Here is a 26,984-nt window from a genome sequence, read left to right as displayed (position 1 = left end):
ATCTTATAAAACTATAGTACAATAATACAACCAGAATATTGACATTGATACAGTGAAAATACAGAACATCTTTATAACCTCAAGGATCTTTCATGTTGCCTTTTTATAGTCACACCCACCTCATTCCTCCATCTTCACCCCTGGAAAACCCTAAGCTATTCTACATTTGTATAATTTTGTCATTTTAAAAATGCTATGTAAATGGAATCACACAGGTTGTAACCTTTGGGAATGGCTTTTTTCACTCCGAGCAAGTATTTCAATATTTTATTTTTATTAAGTGGATCCTGATGAGGATCAAAGCTGCCCCACTGAGAGAAGCCCAAGGCATCCTGGCCTACATGCCAATCTATATCATCCTCCAGGAAGTATATAATGTCCTGACCTGATTTGACCTGATTCATTTCCAAAGTTATATGACCACGCAATAACCAGACCCCACCTGCACTGATACCATTTTAACGACTTTTTTACATGATCTGTGCTTTGTTTAGTAAAGAAATAACTCACATACCCATGCCTTATAAATTTAGCCTACCCTCAACCCATTGCAGCTCTTCCCTGCCCATGGGTCCTGTCCCCATGCTACTCCATGCTATTCTCTGAATAAAAGAGCACTACCACCAGACCTTGAGAGTCCAAAAGATCTTTCTTTTGACTCCTTGGCTCGCTGAGCCTGCACCAGATTATATTATTTTTCTGGTTGAGGAATTAAAATTTATTTTCCTAAAAACAAGAAAGTGTGAAAACGCTATCAAGTTTCATTGTTTATTAATTGGTATAATTATAATTTTCATTGAATTAACTGACTGACCAGTATCTCATCATTGGAATGGCAATGATTCCTTTGTAGTATGATTTTGACTAATGAACTTCATCTTTTAGTCATCAGTTCCTACTTTTCTTAAAGACATGTGTCCAAAATCTGTGGAGGTGGTTGTCTTTACTGATAAGAATCACGGGGCTCTAATAAAGCAAAGCCCACCCCAATGAATTTCTTAGCATTCAGAAACATGGGTTCATTTTTTGAAAAATAACCTAGACTGAAGGAAAAAACCGCATCAAACCCATAGAAAGAGATGAAACACAGAGTCAAAATGATGATCTTTTCCATTGCTCTCATCTCAGGGCTCCTTTTGAAATTCGTGCTTGATCTGTGAAGGTGCTGTATTTGCTTATGATGTCTGTAGAGGCGAAGCATCATATACACACTAGTCCAGCACATAGAACCCAGGAAGGAGACATCTCGAAGGCCATGAATGTGAGAAAGAACCACCTAATTAGGTCATCCATTCCTAAAATAAAACAAGATTTGACAATGACTCTGGATAGAGACCCATTCCTTAAGGTTGACACTGAGATAATTCAGTTAGAACAAATGAGTAGATTAAGTATCCAGCTGAAGAAAACAGAGTAAAGGATGTACAATGGGTTTCTGATTTTGAATGCTGCCCAACAAGAGCTACCAGGACAAATGGTGAAGGCTTGCAGAGTGCTTAAAAGACTTGTCAAACAGATGGAAAGACCACGCGACACTCTGTGTAGATAAGCATTTGTCTTACATACAGCATCATCCATGAAAGTTCTAAAGCCCAAAGCTGCTGCTTCCTCAGGGATTCCTATAGTACAAACTAGTAACATGTGAACCAAGGATAAGTGTATTATTATTAAGCATATGGGCCTTTGTTTGATTCTCACAATGAAAATATAAGCATAGCCTACAAAGAGAATGACATTCCCCATGATACCAAGTCCAGTTTGAAAGAGAAAAGCAATTCCCAGGATGCCACCCACTGAAATCATTCTGACACTTCATGGACTGCAGAATTACAGGATGAACTTCTAGTACTTGTTTTTTTAAATTCCTAATTTTAGCAGTTATTACCTGTGGTCTCAAAGAGGCATTGAAAAGATTAACCATGCTCTAGGGTTGCCTTCTAGGGTTTTATTTGGTGGAGAATGTTGCTATAATCACTTTAGAGTGTTTTGCATCTGAGAATGCTTGACTATAGCTAACTGTGTGTTGTGTGATGATATATTAGTAATATTCAGCAAGATTTGCAACTCCATTTCCTAAGCCCATTTGTCATGCTCCAAGATTCCTCCATGTTGTTGGCTCTGAGAAGGAAGGTAATAACAGGAAGTAGAATAAATGGTGGTTTTTTTTAGCACAAAACAGATATGGAAAGGGCAAGCCAGGGTCAGCATTCTTTTGGAACAGTCATACAGTTCAATACTTACTCCATTCTTCATTGTTCATCTAAATTTTTGCACTGATGCCTTAACTATGTAAACGTCACCATTTAAAAATCTTAAATCATTTATTTTTCCTTCTTTTTACTGATAACTTCCCTATCTAGAGGACCATCCCTTTTATCAGTTCTTTCTAAGAAAAATAAAGTTTTGGGTTTATTGGTCCTCTGCATTGTCTTTTTGTTTTTCCTTTCATGAGTTGCTGGTTTTTATCCTCAACTATCCTTCAAAATAAGGGCACTGCTCACTTCATTGCATACTGCTGAGCATGGATCTCATTCCTCTGGGTTCTAGCCAACACTCTCTCTCCTTAGCTTTTCAGTTCTACTAATATTAACACCAAGTTCCTGCTGTATCCGTTGTAGATCCTGTTTACTTCACTCACATCTTTGTCGTCAGTCACTTTGCAAGTAACACTTCTTGATCCATCCTGATTTGTATGCCATCTTTTTCCTGTTGAGATTCTGGTACCAAGTATGCAATCTCTCATTATCAGTTCCAAAATCAGACAATCTCTAAAACTGAAAGTTTTTTTTAAACATTCGTTAAGCAACAAAATCTGACCTGACTTGCTGCACACGTTGCATTTCCTCCCCACTAAAAGCTAGCCTGAAATTATGTGAGATTTATGTTGATGTCATCTAGCATGGATATCCATGCATTTTGTAGCAAAAATATCAATGTGATTAGTTATGTGTGCAGCCCTAGGCCTTGTTGCGTGTTCTGTGTAATATTCAGTACATACATTGTATTATATTTCTAAATTCTGAAAAAACTACTTATCTCTGAAACACAATTGGCCTCAAAGATTTTAGATAAAGGATTGTGAGCATGTAGAAACTGATTTCCATATATTTGTAACTCACAGCAATCTATTACATAGGCACCATTATTATTCCCACTTATTTAATAAAAGGGTCACACAGGATTCAAATCAAGAAGTCTGGCTCAAAAATTAAGTGCCTAACAAGTTATTACATATTGATTCTCCTATAGCTGTTTGGAAGCTCCAAGTACATGTTTGGGAACAGCAACTGAGAGTCTCAATCTAGGATTATCTAAGATATTTTGTTGGCAAATCTTCAACTCAGTATATTGACTCTTTCTTTTTGTCATGTTCATCAAAAAAATTCTTCCAGTTGTCCTGTATACATGCTGAATGCCTGTTTCCCAACGTCCTGGGACTGAAGACCACAGTATTATTTTCATGGCACCTTTATAATATTAAAAACTATAGTTTATGACTGTGTTGGTATAAAAATTAACATAATCCAGGCTAGAATCATTATTATATATTTATTATTGTCATACTGTTTTTTCTTAGGATCTTAATAGGAATTAAATTTAAAACATTCTCACAAAAAGCATCATGCTCGCTAGGCACTGGGCCTTCTATGCCCGCTGTACCTAATGGATTAGTTGAATTTCCCTTGTATTCCACGCACTATCTCTGCTTCTAGTGTGCCTCGTGTCTCCCATTACAGAGACCCTTTTTTTATTCTCTCCCCATGGTAAGCTTCTAGTTTTATGCCTGAGTTGCAAAAAAATGGCTGGTATATGGAAGGAATGGAGAAGATTTCCAGCTTTCAGCACCTTATTTTTATGATATGTCCTTTCAAAACCGCTTCAAGAATTACGTGATAATTTTGAATTCTTGATAATTTGGGAATTTTTGAAATTCTCTGGTTTTCATTGGTGTGATTCTTGTATTTCTGCATTGTTGGGTGAGATTCAACTGTCTAGAGTCTGTTAAGTTGGGCACCTCTGATTCTTATGGTTTCTTGTTACAAAAATGCTGTTGCTGTTTTGTCCTATTTTAGTCTCCCCATCTGGATTTATGTGTTAAAATTTCCACCACTGTTGTTTAAGAAACTTTATTCTTTCAACATACATGATTTTTCATGATATCAGACAAGATATCTAAAAAATGTCAGCATTGGCTTTATTTAACAAGGCTTTATTTAAAAGGGATGTCATATAAAGAGACATGTGAAAAAGTGAGGAAACAGGAAATGAGGTAGTGAGCAAAAAGGAGATGGATGTATATGAACATGTATCATGAGGCATTAGAAGATGTATAGTAAGTATGGGAGAAAAAAGATGTAAAGAGAAAGAGATGGAGACTGTAGAAGAGAAAAATAAAGGAAAGTGAAGCATCACAGAAGAGAGAAAGAGGGAAGAGTGAGGAGGGAGAGTGGGGAATGCAAGGGAAACAATAAAAGGACAATAGCAAAAGTGAAATTTGGAAGAAAAACACTATAGCATTGAAAAATCCAACAAAAGGGAAATTAAAACCCATCAAAATATAGTGGGAAAGGAAGAAAGGAAAAATAGAAGAGCAAGTTGAAGAGGGTCACATCAGTATCACAGCAGGATGAGTTGTTCCCTTTGTCTCTCCCCTCTAAGTAACAACCAGTAGGACATCCATTGACCAACAAAGGACTCCCTGCAGAGCACACCAGAATGCCTGAGAGATCTATGTATCTATACATCTGAAAGTGGGTGGGCTGGATCTCCAGGAGGCAGTGGAAGGAGGGAAGTAGCCCTCTCCACCTCCCCCAGTGGAAATCCAAAACACAGATACCCCTGGCAGGGGCAGTGGTGCCCTAACCTGAGATTTCAAAAAGCACACCAGTGCGCACTGGTGACTAGAAGCTGAAAGAGCAGTAATGCTGCTCACAGCTCAGCCCCTTCCACTCCCCCAGGAGTGGTAGTTGGCAATGTGACCTGAGGCTTCAGGAGCCACAGCATAACCCATGACAGTCTCCATTGGCAGCATCCTTGACACTGGCTCTACTAGCTGCAGGGACTGCATACAAGACCCAAGACCCCTGAGAGTGGCAGTGACACTTGTGAATGCAGCACCCTAGCAGTGGTTCTGCCAGCACTCCCAGATAATCCAGGAGCAGCAGCACAGGTGGAGCATGGGGTAGCAGCATCTGAGCCTATGGAGAGCTTTCAGAGAGCTTTCAGAGAGCCAGTGAGGGAATAAAAGATCCAGGCCACCCTGGAGGCATCAGAGGTACTTGCAACCTGACAGCTCTGGTCATGACACATATCACTGCAGTGACATCATAAGCAGCAAGTCACCAGCAACCTTGGAGGCACAAGCAGCAGAAGAAGAACACTGATGATGCCTTTAGCAGAGGAAGTAGAGGATGAAAAGTGAAGGCTCTCAAATACAACGAGAAGCAGCTCAGAATCAAAGTAACCAAAGCCTTACCTAAATAAGAAAGGTGTTTACTACCACAAATGCACCAGAAGAGGATCAGTTCATGAAGAAACATGAAGAACTACAGTAACACAGCAGAAGAGAAAGAAAATGACAACTCTCCAGAAACAAAACTTGAACTCACAGAAGATTGCTATCTGACTGACAGAGAATTCAAAATAGTTGTCATGAAGAAACTCAATGAGTTACAAGAAAACTCAGAAAGGCTGTGCAAGAAAATTAATGAACAGAACTTGAACTTCACCAAAGAAATTGAAACTCTAAACAGAGACCAAACGGAAATTCTGGAGATGAAGAACACAATTAATGAGGTGAAAAATAAAGTATAAAACATTGGAAATAGAGCAGACAATATAAAAGAGAGAATTTGTGAGCTAAAAGATAGAAATCTATAAATGATTCAGATGGGAGAGGAGAGAAAACTAAGATTTTTAAAAAATGAAGACATTCTACAATAAATATTTGATTGAGTTAGGAAAGGCAACTTAAGGATAAGGGGTATCCCAGAAGGACAAGAGAGGGAGAAAGGAGCAGAGAACTTATTCAAAGAAATAATAGCTGAGAACTTCACAAATCTTGGGAAGGAACTGGATATACAAGTACATGAAGCTAATATAACTCTAATTATCTCAACCCAAAAATATCTTCTCCAAGACACATTATATTAAAACTGTCAAAAGTCAAAGACAAAGAAAGAATATTAAGGGCAGCCAGAGAGAAGATAATAACCTACAAAGGAACTTCCATCAGGTTTTCAACACATTGCTCAATAGAAACCATACAGGACAGGAGGGAGTGGAATGATAAATACAAAATACTGAAAGATAGAAATTATCAGCCAAGAATACTCTGTCCAGTAAAACTATCCTTCAGATATGATGGAGAAATAAAAGCTTTCCAAGACCAAACTGAGATAGTTCATTGCCACTTACCTTACAAGAAATGTTGAAAGGAGCCCTCCTACATAAAACAAAAAGGCAAAGGTATATAAAGCTTTGAGAAGGGTGATAAATAAACAGAAAGAATCAGAAAATTGCAACTCTATAACAGAATAGGTTAGTAAACAATTATAACATAAAGCCTAAAGGGAAAGAAAGCATCAAAAGTAATGATAACAACATAAACTTGGTCATAAACTCACAACACAGATAAGAATAATTTGTGACAACAAATATGTAAAAGGAGAAGAGGAAAACAAAGGAAACTGCATAGGCTAATGGAGGTAAGAGGCTATCAGAAAAAGGACTATCTCATATATGGCGATCTTTTATACAAACCTCATGGTAACCACTACACAGAAATTCACAACAGAGTCACAAATCATAAATAAAGAGAAAACTATTGCAGAAAACCACCAAACTGAAATGGCAGACAGAAATGCAAGGAGAAAGAAACAATGGAAATATAGAACAACCAGAAAACAAAAGACAAAATGACAGTATTAAGCCTTCATATATCAATAATCACTCTAAATGTAAATGAATTTAATTCACCAATCAAAATACACCGAGTGACTGGATGGGTTAAAAAACAAGAACCAACAATATGCTGCCTCCAGGAGAAGCATCTCAGTTCTAGAGACAAACATAGGCTCAGATTGAAGGGATAGAAAATGATACTCCAAGAAAATGGCAACCAAAAGAAAGTGGGTAGGGACATTATATTACGATAAAAGGGACATTCCACCAAGAAGACGTAACACTTATTAATATATATTCATCTAACATAGAAGCACCAAAGTATATAAAACAACTATTAACAGTCTTAAAGGGAGAAATTGACAGCAACACAATAATACTAGGGGACTTTAACACCCCGCTTAAGTCAATGAATAGATCACTCAGACAGAACGTCGACAAGGAAACAGTGGCCTTAAATGAAAAACTAGAACAGGTGGACTTAATAGATATATATAGAACATTCCATCCAAAAACAGAATACACATTGTTTTCAAGTGCTCATGGAACATTCTAGAAGATACACCATATGTTGGGGGAAAAAGCAAGCCTAAATAATTTAAGAAGATAGAAATCATGTCAAGAAACTTTTCCAACCACAATGGTATGAAACTAGAAATCAACTACAAGAAAAAAGCTGGAAAAGTCACAGATATGTGGAGACTAAACAACACTCCACTGAACAACTATTGAATCAATGAAGAAATCAAAGGATAAATCAAAAAAATACCTGAATACAAATGCAAATAAAAACACAATATGACAAAACTTATAGGATGCAGCAAAAGGGGTATGAAGAGGAAACCATATAGCAATGCAAGCCTACCGCAAGAAACAAGGAAAGTCTCAAATAAACAATTGACCACTACACATAAAAGAACCAGAAATAGAACAAAGCCCAAAGTCAGTAGAAGGATGGAAATAAGAAAAATCAGAGTGGAAATAAATGAAATAGAGACTAAAAGACAATAGAAATGATCAATGAAACTGAGAGGTGGTTCTTTGAAAAGATGAACAAAATTGACAAACTTTTAGCTAGACTCACTAAGGGAAAAAAGAGAAGACTCAAAAGTAAATAAAATCAGAAATGAAAGAGGAGAAATTACAACAGATCCAACAGAAATACGAGGGATTATAAAAGAATAGCATGAAAAGCTATACACCAAGAAGTTGAATCACCTAGAAGAAATGAACAAATTCTTAAAATCATACAGCCTCTTAAAATTGAATCAAGAAGAAATAGAGACTCTGAAGAAACAAATCGTGAGTAGAGACTGAAAAAGTAATCAAAATATCCAAAAAAACAAAAGTCCAGGACCAGACAGCTTCTCTGGTGAATTCTACCAAACATTCAAAGAAGATTTAATATCGTTCTTTCTCAAATTCTTCCAAAAAATTGAAGAGGATGACATGCTTCCTAATTCATTTTATGAGGCTAACATTATCCTGATACCAAAACTAGACAAGGACAATACAAAAAAGGAAAATTATAAACTAACATTGCTGAGGAACACAGATGCAAAAATCCTCAACAAAATATTAGCAAATCAAATACAGCAATACATTAAAAGGATCATACATCATGATCAAGTGAGATTTATACCAGGGACACAGGGATGTTTCAATATTTGCAAATCAATCAATGTAATACATCATATTAACAAAATGAAGCATAAAAATCACACAATCATCTCAATAGATGCAGAGAGAGCATTTTACAAGATTCAACATCCGTTTATGATAAAAAAAAAAAACCTCTCAATAAAATGGGTATAGAAGGAAAGTACTTCAACATAATAAAAGCCATATATAACAAACCCACAGCCAACATCATACTCAGCGGTGAAAGACTGAAGGCTATTTCTCTAAGAACAGGAACAAGACTAGAATGCCCACTCTCACCATTCTTATTCAACGTAGTATTGGAAGTCTTAGCCAGACCAATTAGGCAAGAAAAAGAAATAAAAGTGATCCAAATTGGAAGGACGGAGTAAAACTGTCACTATTTGCATAAGACATGATTCTATATATAGAAAACCTTTAAGAATCCACCACAAAACAATTAGAAACAATTAATAAATACAATAAAGTTGCAGGGTACAGAATCAACCTACAAAAATCGGTCATATTTCTATATACTAACAACAAACTAGCAGAAAGAGAAATCAAGAAAACAATCACACTTACAATTGCAATAAGAAGAATAAAATAACTAGGAATAAATTTAATCAAGGAGGTTTAAGACCTATACACTGAAAACTGTAAGACATTATTGAGAGAAATTGAAGAAGACCTAAAGAAATGGAAAGATATCCCATGCTCATGGATTGAAAGAATAAACATAGTTAAAATGTCCATGCTACCTAAAGTAGTCTACAGAGTCAGTGGGATCCCAATCAGAACCAATCACATTTCTCACAGAAATAGAGGAAAAATCCTAAAAGTTGTATGGAGCAACAAAAGACCCTAAATAGCTGGAGCAATCCTGAGAAAAAAAGAACAAAGCTAGAGATATCACCCTGATTTAAAGATATGCTACAAACCTATAGTAATCGAAAGAGCATGGGACTGGCACAAAAGCAGACGTGAAATCAATGCAACAGAATTGAGAGCCCAGAAATCAACCCACACATATATGGACAGCTAATCTTTGACAAAGCAACCAAGAACATACGATGGAAAAGGGAAAGTCTCTTTAATAAAGGGCGTTGGGAAAACTGGACAGCCACATGCGAAAGAATGAAAATAGACCATACACAAAGATTAACTCAAAATGGATTAAAAACTTGACTGTAAGACCTGAAGCCATGAAACAGATGGAACAAAACGTAGGCAGTATGCTCTTTGATGTGGGTCTTAGTAGTATCACTTTGAATATCATGTCTCCTTAGGCAAGGGAAACAAAAGAAAAAATAAACAAATGGGACTACATCAAACTAAAAAGTTTCTGCATGAAAAAGGAAATCATCAATAAAATGAAAAGATAACTTACCAACTGAGAGAAGATATTTGCAAATCACATATCCAATAAGGAGTTAATATCCCAATATATAAAGAGCTTATACAACTCAACAACAAAAAAAATGAACAACCCAACCAAAAAATGGGCAGAGGATATGAACAGACATTTTTCCAAAGAAGATATACACATGGCCAATAGGTACATGAAAAGGTGTTCAGCATAACTAATTATTAGAGAAATGCAAATTAAAACTACAATGAGAAATAACCTTACTTCTCTCAGAATGGCTATTATTAAAAAGACAAGAAATAAGTGTTGGAAAGGATGTGGAGACAGGGGAACCCTTACACGCTGATAGTGGGCATGCAAACTGATACAGTCACTATGGAAAGCAGTATGAAGATTTCTCAAAACACTAAAAATAGAAAGACCATATGATCCAGCTATTCCACTTCTGAGTGTTTATCCAAAGAACACGAAAACATTGATTTTAAAAGTTATATGCACCCCTATGTTCATTGCAGCATTGTTCACAATAGTTAAGGCTTCGAAGCAACATCAGCACCCATCAACGGATGAATGGATAAAGAAAATATATTTTCTTTATATATGGATAACATTATATATATATAACACATATATTATGGAATACTACTCATCCATAATAAAAGATGAAGTTGTGCCATTTGTGACAACATAGGTGGACCTTGAGGGTATTATGCTAAGTGAAATCAGTCAGACCCAGAAGGACAATTACCATACGACATCACTCATATGTGGAAGATAAACAAACAGATACAGAGAACAGATTGGTTGTTACCAGAAGGAAAAGGGGTTGGGGGAGGGCAAAAGGGATGAAGGGGCACATAGGTTTGGTGATGGATGGAAACTACACGTCTGGAGGTGAACACAATGCTGTCTATCCAGAAGTCAAAATATAATGATGTACACCTGAAATTTATATAATGTTATAAACCAGTATGACCTAAATAAAATTAAAAATTTTAAAATATTGTTTTTAACAAGGCAAGTCCAGGAGACTGAAATGAGAGAACCGGCCCCCTAGCACGTTCCTCCTTTGTCCTTAGTGATTTGCAATCACGATGTTCAAGGATTTTTCTCTCCATTTTGTACCACCGGGTTACTGGTAAAGGCATAGCAATCTATTTAGGAAGATAAAGTACTGTTTTGTAAGTCAATAAATTTAAGGAAGTGGACTCAGGGTTTGGGGCATCTGCATTTGAAGCAACCACTTCCCACAGTTGAACATCTTGTTATTTAATAAACTAATCCATATGTTACAGAAAGCTTGAAGATTTAAATGTTTGTGAGTATATTGCTTTAGATTGAGAAAGAAACCTTTAAAGATCAAAATATGTTCCAGCATAATTTCATTGATGTATAATTCACTGTTTAAAATAACACTGTGTAATTCAAACCATCCTACATTACATGAGAATTCAGCATTTCAAAATAATTAAACATTGTTAAGTCTTGTTGCTTTAGGATCATCTATAAACTTCAAAAGGAATCATTTGAAAGGGCTATATGTGATTAAAGCAATTTTCAGTTTAGCTGAACCATTTGTAAAGATGTAAAATCCAGGCAGCAATTTAAATATTTCAAACTGCTGGTCCACAAGCCTGATTGGACCCACAGTTTTGTTTTCGTGTTTTGGCTTATTCTGTTCACATTTATGTTACCTGCACATCCATATTTCTCTGAGACACTGAGTTAGTAATCTCTAAAGGTGATATTAATTTACATTAGCATAACAAAGAAATCCAGATATTTTATAGAGGCCAGCCCAGTGACCAAGTGGTTAAGTTTGTGCACTCTGCTTTGACAGTCTGGGGTTTCACGGGTTTGGATCCTGGGCACAGACATGGCATCACTGCTCATCAGGCCATGCTGAGGCTGCATCCTACACAGCACAACCAAGGGGACCTACAACTAGAATATACAACTATGTACTGGGAGGCTTTGAGGAGAAGAAGAAGAAAACAAAGAATTGGAAACAGATGTTAGCTCAGGTGCCCATCTTTTAAAAAAAAAAAAAAGATATTTTATAAAACATCCTTTCTTGATGTTACAGTGATGAGTTTTGTTGTGTATGTTTTAGGAAACAAATTAAAATAAGTACCATAAAAATTATCTTAATGTTGAAAATTCTTCTGGCACTATTCATAATGACTCTACAAAACTCATCATTTCTACATTATAAGTAAATGTAATTATCTATGACTCAGACTGAAGACTCCTAGTTAGCAATAAGTCAAGTCGTTTTCTTAAGGAAATAAGAAAAATCTGAACGGACTTAATTCTTAAGCTGCTTCCTCATTTCTTACAGATGATGCTCCCCATGGTCCAAAGTATTTCAAAGCAATGCTTAGTTAGCCAATAAGTATTAAATTCCATGATTTTTTTCAAATAACTTTTCTCAGAATGAAGTCTACACTCTAAGGAGAGTTAGTCTATCCAAACATTTTTTTTAATTTTCTTATTCAAAGGTGTCAGCGCTGCTTGAAGACTAGGATTGCATCCAACTGACTAACTGAACTGATTTTATTTACAAAATTTCGTCCTTTTTTAGCTGTTTCACATATATGTTATCCCTCCTTCTCATAGCCACATTCTTCAGAAAAAAGAGATTCTTCTCATTTGTTGTTTTGAGTATAGTTACCCTAATGTACCCTCAATAAGAATTCATTGTATTCTGTTGGTAAAATTCACCCTTGTTATGCTCCTTGTCTGCACACTTTTTCTCACAAACTCTGGCAGAAATATGTTGCATTTCTTTGGTTAGTAACATATTTAGATATACTCAACCCATCCCAGTTAATTCTAAGATGAATATCCAAATATTTGGATGTTGGTGATTTGAATCATTTCTCTTACAGCTCTGAATTTTTAATAGAATATAATCTGGTGGAGGCTTCTTGTCTAAGGCTGGTGACCCACACTGGAATTTAAAGTCTGGTCCCAAGACATATTTCCATTCTTGTTCCCTCATATAAGTGTATTTCTGATACTCCAGATATGCTACATTTCCCATGTTTACTAGACACACTCTGAACTCTTTAGTTTGTGTAACACTCCTCAACTTTCTCTGTTTCTGGAGTATCTTCTGCCCATCTCTACCTCTTGAAATCCTATTCATTTTCAAATGTACCTATGAAGCATCAGCAACCCATTGAAACTTAACTGATACTGTGTTCTCCTAAGAAAGTTTCCCAGAGGGTTATTTACACACGAACACGCATTCACATACATACCCCATATCTCACATTCTGATAAGGTATATACTGTCTATACATATGCTCATTACCTTTTCTGTAAGTGATTTGCCCTTTGTCAAAACAAATATGAAATAAAAATCATTCCAACTCTAGCCTGCAGTGCTATGAATATGTTCTGTGTGCAGACGTCCTGTGTGTGCCTGTGTGGGTATGGTTGTGAAAGGAATAGATGTGTAGTCATGTATTTTTGGAAAAGTGCAATAACAAATCAATAGCTGTGCCCTCACACAGGCAATAATGCTTATCCTCATGCATTATTTCTCTGGTTCCTCTTTTAAATGCTGACAAGATTTTTCTCTGCATCATACCATCTTCTCTGTCCTTTACTCCTGATCTTTCCTGTGCTAATGGGACAACTTCAAAGCATAGCTTCTGGGCATATTTCCAGTACTTTCACTTCAATTATCCCTTGCTGTATACCACATTACCCATCTTCCTCGATTTTATAATGGGGTTACCTTCTAATAAATGTATTGTAAATTGAAAATACTGTAAGTCAAAAAATGCATTTAATAAATCTAACCTACCCAAAATCATAGTTTAGCCTGTCCTACCTTAAGTGTGCTCAGAACACTTATTTTAGCCTATAGTTGTACAAAATCATCTAACAAAAGCCTATTTTATAACAAAGTGTTGAATATCTCATGTAATTTATTGAATACTGTACTGAAAGTGAAAAACAGAATGATCATACGGGTGCAGAATGGTCGTAAATGTATTGGCTGCTTACCCTCCTGACCGCATGGCTGGCTGAGAGCTGCTGATCACTGCCACTGCCCAGTATCATGAGAGAGTAACAGTACAGCATATTACTAGTCCAGGAAAAGACCAAAATTCAAAGTATAGTTTCTACTGAATATATATTACTTTTGCACCATGATAAAGTCAAAAAGTCCTAAAATAGAGCCATCTAAGTCAGGGACCATCTGTATCTGAAAGAGGAGATACACTGTCAGGCTTACATAATTTATTTCAATGGAAACTCTATTTTCATTTCCTGGAAGTTGTGCTAAGCATTGACTTTGGCTAGACCCAGGACTTATAGTTTCTTGTGGGCCTATATAGCAACACTCTTGGAATGAGGAGTGATATGTATTTCTCAGTCCCAGCAAAGAATACTGGTTAATCCTTAAGAAGAAGGATTAGAAGGAAGTGTGTGTGCGTGAGTTTGTAACTTTAATTACTTAGATAATTAAAGTTTAACATTATGGGACTTTTATTTTCTTTCTTGGCTCTGTGATTATTTTAAAAAGGTATTTTTAAAGTGTTTGAAAAATATGTTTAGGTATTTATATAAATTTAAAACAAGGATGTAAACTATTCTTGTTATTTTAAATCAGTAAAATTCTTTATCAAAAATGACAAGAAAATTCACCTAAATATTATGAATGGGTGTTCATATTCTCTGTTCAAGGATGACTGCTTTTGCCTTTTTTTCTATTTCTTTATTCATTTAGAGTTTGACAAATTTAGGGTCAACTATGCATTGATTTTATATTGAGAAATACAACTGAAATTTTCAAAATAAATATGAGATAGTTTAAATAAGGAAATTGGTAAAAGCCTACTAGGAAACTACAAGTGTGATTTTGAGAATATTTAAAAATTCTGAGTGGTTCAATTTTTCAAATGTAAACCTCATATTTTTCCACCCACTAGGGAGGTGGCATCCCACCTAGTCTTGTAAGGTCCTTCCAAAGAGTGATATGGGTTTATTGTCCACATTCTTTATTCTCTTTTGATCATATCCCATAAAAAAGATGAGAAAATACTTCTCCTTATGAACAAACAGGAGAAAAAAAACTCACCCAAGTCATCAGAACTATAATGAGGCTAGTGGGAAAATTGAATAATAAATATTCAATCCTTAGAACAACACTATGAGGCAGGTATGATTACTATTTCAACTTTATAGAAAAAGAAACTGAGATACAGTGAAGTTAATACATTGCCTAAATTTATAAAACTAGTAGATGACAGAACAAGGATTTGCACCCAAGGAGTCAGCCTCCAGATCCATGATGTTAATTCCCATTCACACATGTGATTTTACATTTTTAAAAGCTCATTCCCAGCAGCTTCTATGGAGTAAGCATTTATTGGAGCAGCACCAAAACAGCACCAATGGACAAAAAACCTTTGCAGTCACACTCAAGGAAGCTTAGTCTCCCCTTCAGCCATCATCCCACATGTGGATTATCTTCAAACTTTTATTCTCACTCATGAGTTCTGATACTTCCTGAATTAATTCCCTCCAGTGCTCAAATAGTACTTTCTAAAAGCTTCTTGAGCACTTTTCTTTGCTGCCTTAATTAATTTTTATTCTTGGCCCTTTTTTTTCAAAGCCTAAGTTTTCATTTTACTCACCTGAGTGGAAAGCTCCTATTTGCTGTGAATCTTGGCAGTTAAAATCACATTAAATAGTAATGGTAAACGTAAGTAATAAAACCACATGTGTCTGGAATTTTAGAATGTACTTCTAGGAAACTCATGAGTTAAAAGAAGTAAGAATTGTAGAAGGGAACAATGCAAGTACATTTCAACATGTGGGAAATAATTATGATCCTTGGAACGGCTTTAAAATTATTTCATAAGAGAAAAATAACAAGAAAACAAATGTTTCCAATAAGTTTGGAATTTTAGGGAAAGAAAAGAATTTTCTAGACAGTAAAGATTAGAAACATCAACTTGAGAATAAATAAAATCATGAATAAACAAATAATTATTACAGAAATCAATTAATCCAGGTATTCAAGTATAATACACTCGAGGCACATAAGATTATATGGGTGAGTTATTACAAATCTTTAACAGATAATTCCTGTTACACCAAACTGTTTCAGAGAATGAGATATCAACCAACCACAACCAACAATGATCTAGAGTCTTTTACCCAACTCATTTATAATCTAGGAAAGTTGAGATATCAAAGCTGGGCAAATGTAGTAGTAGAAATAAAAGTATGGAAGACCTCATTATGTATAAATTTGAAAAAATCCTAAATAAATTATTATCCAGTTTAGTATAGCAATATTCACATACATATATCCAATTTCATGATTGAATGGGGTTAATCTCATAAATAGGAACATACCAATAAGTATATTGGGCTGTACTATCAAATTCAATTGAAAAAACCAGCATTATCAAAAAGTTCAACTAAATTTAACACTGTACAATGATAAAAACCTTTAGCAATCCAAGAATAAGAAAATTGTCTTAATGAGGGGCATCCAGGAAGATCTCATTACAAACCTCAAAATTCATTGTGAGACATTTTAAATATTTTACTCAAAATCAGGAATGAGCAAAGATAATAACTATTACCACTACTATTCATACATTGTCCTAGAAATTCTGGTGATGCAAAGAGACAAAAACAAAGACAAATTAAAAATCAAAATGATTAAAAATGAAGAGATAAAATTGACATTATTTTCAGGTAATACAATTTCAACATAATGTCTTCAGAAAATCATTGTTGTTGCTGGATGTGAGCATAATCTGTACATAAAAGTAAATAGCATTCTGATACACCAGACAAAGATGCCAGAAATATAAAAGCAATGTGCTAAAAGAGAAACACGAGGGGGTAATAAACTTAGATGTTCAACCTCACTATTAAAACAACAGTCAGCTAGAGATGGGTAAGTATTCATTGCAATGCTTATTTACCCATTGATATATAACATATATCAGCCCAAATTTCTATCAATAGGGGCATGGATAAATAAGTTGATGTTATATTTATACAGGGAAATATTCTACAAATGTTTAAAAGTTCACATGAATAACTTGACTTATATCGACATAGGTTAATTTCAAAAAACAGTGTATGAAAGATGCAAATTGAAGAATTATTTGAAGAGTAGAATATCTCATGTATCGAGTATAAATATCTTCCTAATGACATTATATAAGTTTTATGAATGCATACATATTCAGAAAAATATACATTATTTCCTCTTATCCTTGGTTTCCCCAGAGATAAACAATTCTGAAGTTTTAAATTGTGCACCTTTCTGCGTAGTGTGATGAAATCTCACACTGTCCCACTTTGTCCCACCTGGAGCATGAATCATCCCTTTGTCCAGCATATCCATGCTGTATACACTACCTGGCTCGTTAGTCACTTAGTAGCCATCTCAGTTATCAGATTGACTGTTACAATATCACAGTGCTAGTATCCAAATAACTGTCGACATCATCTGCTCCTGACATCCAGCCATCTACCTTGTCTTGACTCAATGATTCTCCTTCTAACCTGTCTTCAGAAGGACCATAGTAGCCTAACACTAAATCATTCACCTCACTTCATCTCATCACATAGGTGTTGTCTCATCTCACATCACCACAAGAAGAAGAGTGAGCACAGTACAATAAGATATTCTGAGAGAGAGAGACCACATTCACATAACTGTTATTACAGTATATTGCTATAATTGTTCTACTGTCATGCATCACTTAATGACATGGATATGATCTGAGAAATGCATAACTAGGCAATTTTGTCATTGTGGGAATATCACAGTGTTCTTACACAAATTTGGATGGTATACCCTACTACACATCTGTGCTATATGGTGCTAATCTTATGAGACGACCATCATTGACCGAAATGTCATTATTCAGAGCATGACTGTATTTTATTAGTCGTTATTGTGTTAATCTCCTACTGTGTCTAATTTATAAATTAAACTTTATCATAGGTATGTATGTATAGGAAAAAACATAGTATATGTAGAGTTAAGTACTATTTTCAGTTTCAGGCATCCACTGGAGGTCTTAGAATGTATCCCCTGCATTTAACGTGGGGACTACTGTAATAGCATACCCAGGAATAATAATCACAAATTCAACTGTCTGATTAAGAAAAGAAAAATAAGAAGTGAGTGGTATGATTGTGGGAAGTTACACAGAGGGAATCAACTCTAGGTAGAATTTATTTTCATTAAAAACAGGAAAAGAAATAAAGTCATAAAGTTAAGATGCAATAAACTTTTAAATTGGATATCTGCATATTTATTCTATCACTCACTTTGTACCATGTATCATTAAAATATTATACAGTAATAAAAACAATAAAATAAATTAATTCCAGGAATAAAATTCTATTTTATTTTTATTTATTATTTTATTTACTTAGTGCCTCAATAAAACTTGATTTGATGGTTCAATTGACTACCGAAATCATGTAGAGTTGGTTACTTGGCTTTTAAAAAGAGAAAAATCCTAGTTTGAATACAGTGAGTAGTCTAAATATTGAATACAATAGAGTCTAACATAAAATCAGTTGACAGAATAAATGATCTCTTATGATCTAACTATAAAGCTGATTACTAGATTATTTTCTATGTAAAACATCCTGGATTCATCAGAAAAAGTGTTTTTAATTCCAGATGTACATAAATTTGTAGAGATATTATTTTAACTTTAAACAGATTTGGCCTATAGGAGACATTTATGTCATAACAAGCCTAGCACATGCTCTACTAATTGTATTAATTAGCATGAAATGGTTATATGTTAACAGGTTTTTCATATCATTTTGATGGATGCCTATTTACCACTATTAGACCTAATTATCTGTCAGCTGTCACCAAGGTCACCAAACAGCTTTGGCCTTTTGAGTTTGCTAATCATGAAAATTTCCACTTTCCCCTAGTTGGTACATTGCCCTATGTCCCTAAAACCACATAAAGTTTTATACTTTTCCAACTAGGTAGTTTTTAACTAGACTCCCTGGGTCTTCAACTTTGCCATGCTTATTAAAAGTTTTCAGCTCCCATGAGATACCTCATTTAATGAGTCCCTCAACACTGTTTTTCTGATAGTACCACTGAGCGTGGAACAAAGTGCTCCAAGTTTCCAGCGATCTGAGATGATGATCACCCCAACTGATGTTAGAGAACATTAGAATAAAAAAACTCAGAATCAATTTTAAATTGTAACTTGACTTCCAGACATGTTGAAATCTAAAAGACTTATCATATATGTTACCAATCTCGTGATATATTTAGAGATGGCAATGCAGAACCTTTTTCAAAGAACTGGTAAAATTTGCAAGTTCAAATATAAATCTATAAGAAATACTATATTGGACTAGAAAAAAAGTGATCACTGTAGTAACAATCAAATTTCATTGTGTATTTGGTCCTCCCCAGCCTTGCACATTTATTGTGTTAGTTTCCTAAAATTTTTAAGCTCTCTTTGATGAGTCTGTACAATGCAAAAATCTGCGACGATGATAAAATCTTTTCTTATCTCTGGACACCAATAACTACACTGGGTTCCAGGTGGGTATGGAGGTCTTTTTCAGTTTTAATATGTTATAGTAGCATAGTAAACATAGTGGAATATTCTACTTTAAAATTGTAAGTTAGCTGAACGGATTCTGAGGATTCTAATATTTTGCACATTTGTTTTATCTTAGTGGAGATGATATTTATCCTGACACTAAAGATCACAAATGAATGGGACACCCCTTCCTCAAACCAGAGAGGCTTGAAAAAAATGTATTTAAACCATTCTCAGGTAAATACTCGTTTATGATTTTTATATTCCAGGCCCCCTCCTCCATTTCAATTTCATTCTTGTAGAGATGGGTTAGACAGCATGATCGTATAACTGTCACATAACACAAAATGTTGGCTGAGGGTTCTCTCTGCCCTTTCCTGCACAAATCTCAACTCTATATAGTTAATTTTCGTGGCACAGAAGCCCAATAAACCAGAATGAGAGGAAAGGCAAAGTGTCCCCTGATAATTTAGAGCTATGCCTGGACTAACCTGTCCACCTAATATCTTCTCTAGAGGAACTGTTCTTGGCATGACCTATTGTCCTTCACTACTTATATTGAAAAAGAGATATTTAACCCTTTCCTCATTCACACCTAAAGATCTCTATACTCTCACCATATGCGTTTCATATTCCTATTCTTGATCCATTGGTACCAGCACTCCTACCCAGGAAGAAGAGCAGGGAAAAGTGTAGTTGAGCAGAATTGAACTACTCTAGACACCAATATTCTCCCAAGTTTCTTCCTTTTCCTTTGTAAACCTGGATGTGTTTAACATCTGGGTCTGTGAACAAGGATACTGGACTCCACACAGGTTATCAGTGGAACATTGGTGACCCTCTGATTATTCTTTATGGTTCAATTGCTCACACTTGGCAGAATACCCACACGTTGTGAAACAAATTAGATGTGCATTTAGGACCTTCAGTGTCATTAAGAATGTTTCTTTGATGAGGATGAAGCAGTAGGTCCTGAAACTGATTGGGACACACTTAATGAAGTTTCCCTGAGGCCTATTGCCTTATCTCATCATGAAGTGTGTTCAGTGAGTTTATACAGTTCATGACTCAACATTTAATATGTACAAGATACAGTTTCACTCAAATAATGGTAGATACTATGATATCAGATTAGATGTGAGATGAATAGTGCCACCATCCTCTTCCCCACTTTCCTTATCCTTCTTAAGAAATGGAATCCCAATAGCTTTCAGAGCACTGAGTTTCTTCAGCATACGCAGCCAGGCAATCTTCCATTCAAACATACATGGTTCCTTTAGCACCTCAGAGGTACACAATTGAAACTTTTGCTTACATGTATCCAAAGTTCCAAATATTCTTATGATCTTCAGAATAACTAAGACTATAATAACACCAAGAAAATCTACAGGCTGTAGCAACCAATTAACATATAAGCTGTAATTAATTCTTTATGATATTTTTTCTTAAGCAAAAGCAAACTCCCATGATCTGAATATAACAATCTAAAACAATGCTATATTTCCATTGATAGCATATTATATGTCAGTAAGATGTACCAAGAGAAAAAGAGAGAGAAAAACAAAAATAAGAAAGTTTTAAAAAACATAATCTGATCACTTTTGAACTTAAAAAATCAAATTAGAAAAGCTCTCTGGAAAGAACTATTTTTTGGTCAACAAAATATTTGCAGACTGAATTCAAGAATACTTTGAAAGAATCATATACCATGATCTAGTGGGTTTTATTCCAGGGATTCAAGGATGGTTTAACATCTTCAAGTCAGTCAAAGTGAAACACCACATTAACAAAATGAAGGGTAAAAACTCAATAGATGTAGAAAAAACATTTGACAAAATTCAACATCTGATAAAAACTCTCAACAGAGTTGGTATAGAGGGAAAGTAACTCAACACAATAAAAAGCCGTATATGAGAAGCCCACAGCTAACAACATATTCAACAATAAAAAGCTGAAAACTTTTCCTCTAAGATCAGGAACAAGACTAGGATGCCCACTCTTTCCACTATATTTGGCAGAGTATTGGAAGTTTTAGCCATAGAAATGAGGCAAGAAAAAGAAATAAAAGGCATCCAATTTGGAAAGGAAGAAGTAAAATTGTCGCTATTTGCAGTAACATTATATTATATGCAGAAAATCTTAAAGACTTCACTAAAAAACTGTTAGAGCTAATAAATGAATTCAGAAAAGTTGAAGAATACAAAACCAATATACAGAAAGTTGTTGTATTTCTGTACACTAATAACAAACTATCAGAAAGAGAAATAAAGAAGATTCTATTTACAATTGCATCAAAAAGAATAACATGACTAGGAATAAATTTAACCAAAGTGAAAGATCCCTTCATTAAAAACTATAAGACATTGATGAAAGAAATTGAAGAAGACACAAATGAATAGAAAGATTTTCTGTGCTCATGGATTGGAAGAATTAATATTGGTTAAATGTCGATACTATACAAAGCAATCTACAGATTCAATGCAATCCCTGTTTAAATTCCAATAGCATGTTTCACAGAAATATAAAAAAAATTTCTGTGAAAGATTGAAAGTAGACCATTATCTTACACAATAGACAATAATTAACTCAAAGTGGATTAAAGACTTGAATGTAAGACCCGTGGCCATAAAACTGCTGGAGCAAAACGTAGCCAGTATGCTCTTTGATGTAGGTTTTAGTAGTATCACTTTGAATATTATGTCTCCTCAGGCAAGGGAAACAAAAGAAAAAATAAATGAATGGGACTATGTCAAAAAACATATGCAAGGCAAAGGAAACCATGAACAAAACAAAAAAACAGCCCATTAACTGGCACAAAATATTTTCAAATCATATATCTGACAAGGGGCTAATTTCCAAAGTATATAAAGAACTCATACAACTCAACACCAAAAAAACTAACAACCTGATCAAAAAATGCGAAGAGGATATGAATAAATATTTTTCCAAAGAAGATATACAGATGACCAAGAGGCACATGAAAAAGTGCTCAGCATACTAATTATTAGAGAAATGCAAACCAAAACTACAATGAGATATCACCTTACTCCTCTCAGAATGGCTATAATTAACAAGACAAGAAATAAATGTTGGAGTGGATTGGAGAAAAGGGAACCCTCATACATTGCTGGTGGGAGCACAATCTGGTGCAACCACTATGGAAAACAGTATGGAGATTTCTCAAAAGATTAGAAATAAAAATATCCTACAATCCCACTATCCCACTACTGGCTATTTACCCAAAGAACATGAAATCAACAATACAAAGAGATTAATGCACCCTTAAGTACATTGCAGCATCATTCACAACAGCCAAGATGTGGAAGCAACCAAAGTGCCCACCAACTGATAAATGGATAAAGAAGACTTGGTATGTATATACAGTGAAATACTACTCAGCCATAAAAAAAGACAAAATCATCCCATTTGCAGTAACATGGATGGAGCTTGAAGGTATTATATTAAGTGAAATAAGCCAGACAGAGAAAGATAAACACAGTATGATTTCACTCATAAGTGGAAGATAAACAAACACATAGATAAAGAGAACAGATTAGTGCTTATCAGAAAGGAAGATGTTGGGGGGGCTGGGCTAAAGGGGTAAAAGGGCACATATGTACGGTGACAGATAAAAACTAGACTATTGGTGGTGAGCATAATGCAGCCTATAAAGAAAATGATATATAATCATGTACACCTGAAATTACACAATTTTATAAACCATATGACCACAATAAAATTTTTAAAAATTCCTAAAATTTCCTTGGAACCACAAAAGAACCTGAATGGTCAAAGCAATCTTGAGAAAGAAGAACAAAGCCCAAGGCATTACACCATACTGTTTTGGTGTGATGATTTTAAAGTATATTAGAAAGCTATAGTAATCAAAACAGTATGGCATGGCATAAAAACAGACACATAGATCAATGGAACAGAATACAGAGCCCAGAAATAAACCCATACATATATGTTCAATTAATTTACAACAGAGAAACCAAGACTATACAATAGGGAAAGGACAGACTCTTCAATAAAAGGTGTTGGGAAAACTGGACAGCCACATGCAAAAGAATGAAACGATCACCATCTTACACCACAAGCAAAAATTGATTCAAAATGGATTCGACTTGAACGTAAGACCTGAAACCGTAAAACTCTTAGAAGAAAACATAGGCCAAAGCTACTAAACATCAGCCATGGCAATGAATTTTTGGATTTGACACCAAAAGAGAATCTGCAAGTATATAAACACACTCAGCACATCAAGGGAGTCACTTTGCAGAAAAAAAAAAAAGAGCAAAACTCCTTCCTCTGTCAATATAAGAAGCATTCAATATAGAATAAACATTTTGGTAAATGAGAAAGTATCTGTGACTCTGGTTTGGATATTTATTTTGAGTGAACCAATAACAAAAGGAATTAGGCAGGTGTAGTATTAGGACATAAGACACAATATAAGCAGTTCAATAAGACTCTGGGCTTTCAAAATAAGGGAAAGCATTTAATACAGTTTTATTTGCTACTTAGTTCTGTAACCAGGGTATACTTGCTTATTGATTTAATTTTTCACTCTTTAAGAAATTTAATTGATTTATACTTAAAACCAAAACAAATACAATAAATTCAAAATATATCAATAGACTGGATGTGTACCCAGAGTCTATCAACCAAGAGTCTATCAACTCTGACGCATATAAATATCTTAGGAAAATGGTCTATACATGTGTAGCTAAAACATGTTTCTAAATAAATGAGTGTGTCAGATTGAGAGAGAGGAGTTATGAGAGGAAAAAGACCCTTGTTGACCATTATCCAATTTATTCCCTAGATTTCCCCTTCCCTAGGACCTTACTGAATGCTTTGGCCACGTCTTTGTTGCGGAAGCTGTAGATAAGGGGATTCAGCATAGGGGTGAGAATAGTGTAGAAGGACGACACCATCTTGTCCTGGGTTGGGGAACGATTAGAAGTGGGCCGCATATATATGAAAATACCTGCTCCGTAATACATCCCGACAACAAGAAGGTGTGAAGTACAGGTCATGAAAGCCTTGTGCCGACCCTCCTCAGAACTCATGCGAATGACAGCCATGATTACACGAGCATAGGAGATAACAATGAGTAACAAAGGGAAGAGAAGCATTAAAACACAACAGATAAAAACAAGTGTTTCAAATGTGAAAGTGTCAGTGCATGAGAGACTTAGGAGCGCAGACACATCACAGAAAAACTGGGGTATTTTTCGAGAGCCACAATATGAAAAGGACAAGGTAGTGGTTACATCAACAATCCCATCAAAGGAACCAAGGATCCATGAAGAAGCAACCATGAGTCCACAGACTTTTTGGTTCATGAGATTGTGGTACTGAAGAGGGTAGCAAATGGCAACATAGCGGTCATAGGCCATGACAGCCAGTAGGAAGCATTCAGCACCAAAGAGAGACACATAGAAGAATATCTGGGCTTCACATCCTGCTACAGAAATGGACTGCCTGCCAGACAAGTAGTTGCAGGCCATTTTGGGTACAGTGGTGCAGATGAGCATGAGATCCATGAGGGAGAGTTGGCTGAGGAGGAAGTACATTGGGGTGTGGAGTCGGGTATCCAGGTAGATGAGGAGAATCATGACAGTGTTTGCCAAAAGTGCCACTGTGAAGATGCCCAGGACCAAAGAGAAGAGGAAGATATGAGTGGGAGTGTGACTGAAGATTCCCATCAGGATGAAGTCAGAGCCAGATGTCTGATTCTCCCATTCCATGATGAATAGTTTCATTATCTAGAACCACAAGAAGTTATAAAGTTAAACATCTTGGTAGTGTTTGGTATCTATTTACTGTCTATTCTATGTATGGTGCTCTGGTACCAACATGCATGATATGGCCAGGACTGTGTAAAGGAATGAACAGAGACTGTGCAGTCAGGTAGCATTAATCACATTCAAGCTCCATCACTACAAACTTGCATATCCCCTGACAAATTATTTCTATGTGCTTAACTTACTTCCTTTACAAAGGAGAAATAACATTTTAACTGAGTTGTTGTGGTTGTTAAACAAGATATCACAGCATCTGGACTGATAATCTGAGTCCTCAAAGACCATATTACCTAGTATTAGCTAAGAATATAACCATAAATAAATTTATCATACGTCAGTATGTAACAAATTCTGTAACAGAGGAACAGAGCGTTTTGAATGTCATTGCCTATATAGTAAAATAAAATAACTATGATTAATAATCTGCTGTTTCCAAGATACATTAACATAGACATTTATATAATTCATTTGTGCACCAAACTTAAAGACCAAACATGGTTACTGGTTATACAGTTACATAGATGATGAACCTCCAGTTCAGAATAAGTGTGAAATAATTGCAAGTAATTCATACATTATGACTAGATGATTCAATCATGGATGAAGAAGTAAAACAATAAAATTATCATTTATGTCTCAGCTTGAGAAGGGCAGTATTTTAAGATTTCTTTCTTTTCACACCCACAAAAATGAAGAACCTTTAAGAAGGTATAGGAACGTATCGACATGCCATATACCCTGTGCTTCTGCTGAATTTCGTTCATCAGCACCAAATGGAGCAAAATAAACATCTTGGTATATCTCTATCAGTGTAAGAGTGAGCCAGGGCCAGCTTTTAGTACTTAGGGGAAAATGTAGTTACTATACAGAGGATTAGACACAAGCGAACTGGACAGAGACTTTTTTTTTTATGGAATGCTTCACGAACTTGCGCGTGTCATCCTTGCGCGGGGGCCATGCTAATCTTCTCTTTATCGTTCCAATTTTTAGTATATGTGCTGCCAAAGCGAGCACCAGAGACGCCTTTTTATGTTGTTGAAACATCAATGAAGAGGAACCCAGCCAACTGCATGACATAATTTCTTTTGTCGTTAAAGGAAGCATATTCTTTCATTCTGCCCACCACTGACTCAATCCAACTGTGTTTAAAGATTGAACAGGTTTCATGCTTTTACTCCCAAATGCTGTTGAAGCCAGCTTTCACTGCTCCTGTGGTCTCTAGCTTCTATACTGCAGCCCCATTATGACAAAATTTTCTGGGAAAGAGGTAGTATGTTTTTAAATCCCCTTATTTTCACATCTCTCTGTTTTTTCATCCCCATCCAACGGAGGATTTACCTGAAGCTAAAGTCCATTACCAGGACTTAGCAGTTCTGTATTCATAATTGTGTGTTTGGTTTTTTTTTCTTAAAAGTGCCCTCAAAGGTGTACAAGTTTGAAGCCCAACCAGGACTGGAGCTGCCCTAGCTCCCATCCCTCCCTTGGCAGAAGGCTTATACAACTCTATCATTCCAGAGGTACCTGCTTCTCCTGCTGTGAAGGTGGGCTGTGGCAGGTGACCCATGATTGCACTCTACAAATCGTATGCAAACAGTATCTATCCTGTTTTCTCCTACTCTCATTTTTCCCCCTCTGGAGATTGCTTCTCCACACTAGATTGCCCTTCCCTCA

At 35.5% G+C, this 26,984-nt stretch overlaps 1 protein-coding gene, 1 non-coding gene and 1 pseudogene across 2 annotated transcripts; all 3 read right to left on the bottom strand.

The window, feature by feature from the left end:
- Positions 967–1,803, bottom strand: EQUCABV1R-PS936 (vomeronasal 1 receptor equCabV1R-ps936 pseudogene; annotated as a pseudogene).
- Positions 24,318–25,271, bottom strand: OR2M20 (olfactory receptor family 2 subfamily M member 20). The gene is given in 1 exon segment (NM_001391235.1): positions 24,318–25,271. A coding segment is annotated over 1 exon segment (954 nt).
- A 946-nt stretch (positions 25,272–26,217) lies between these two features.
- LOC111769377 (U6 spliceosomal RNA) lies at positions 26,218–26,327 on the bottom strand. The gene has a single exon (XR_002802368.1). It is a non-coding gene; the product is annotated as a U6 spliceosomal RNA (small nuclear RNA).
- Between the last annotated feature and the right edge of the window lie 657 nt (positions 26,328–26,984).

Source organism: Equus caballus, chromosome 20 (assembly GCF_041296265.1).
Source record: "Equus caballus isolate H_3958 breed thoroughbred chromosome 20, TB-T2T, whole genome shotgun sequence".
Taxonomy (NCBI): domain Eukaryota; kingdom Metazoa; phylum Chordata; class Mammalia; order Perissodactyla; family Equidae; genus Equus; species Equus caballus.
This window is presented reverse-complemented; position numbering and strand designations above follow the sequence as displayed.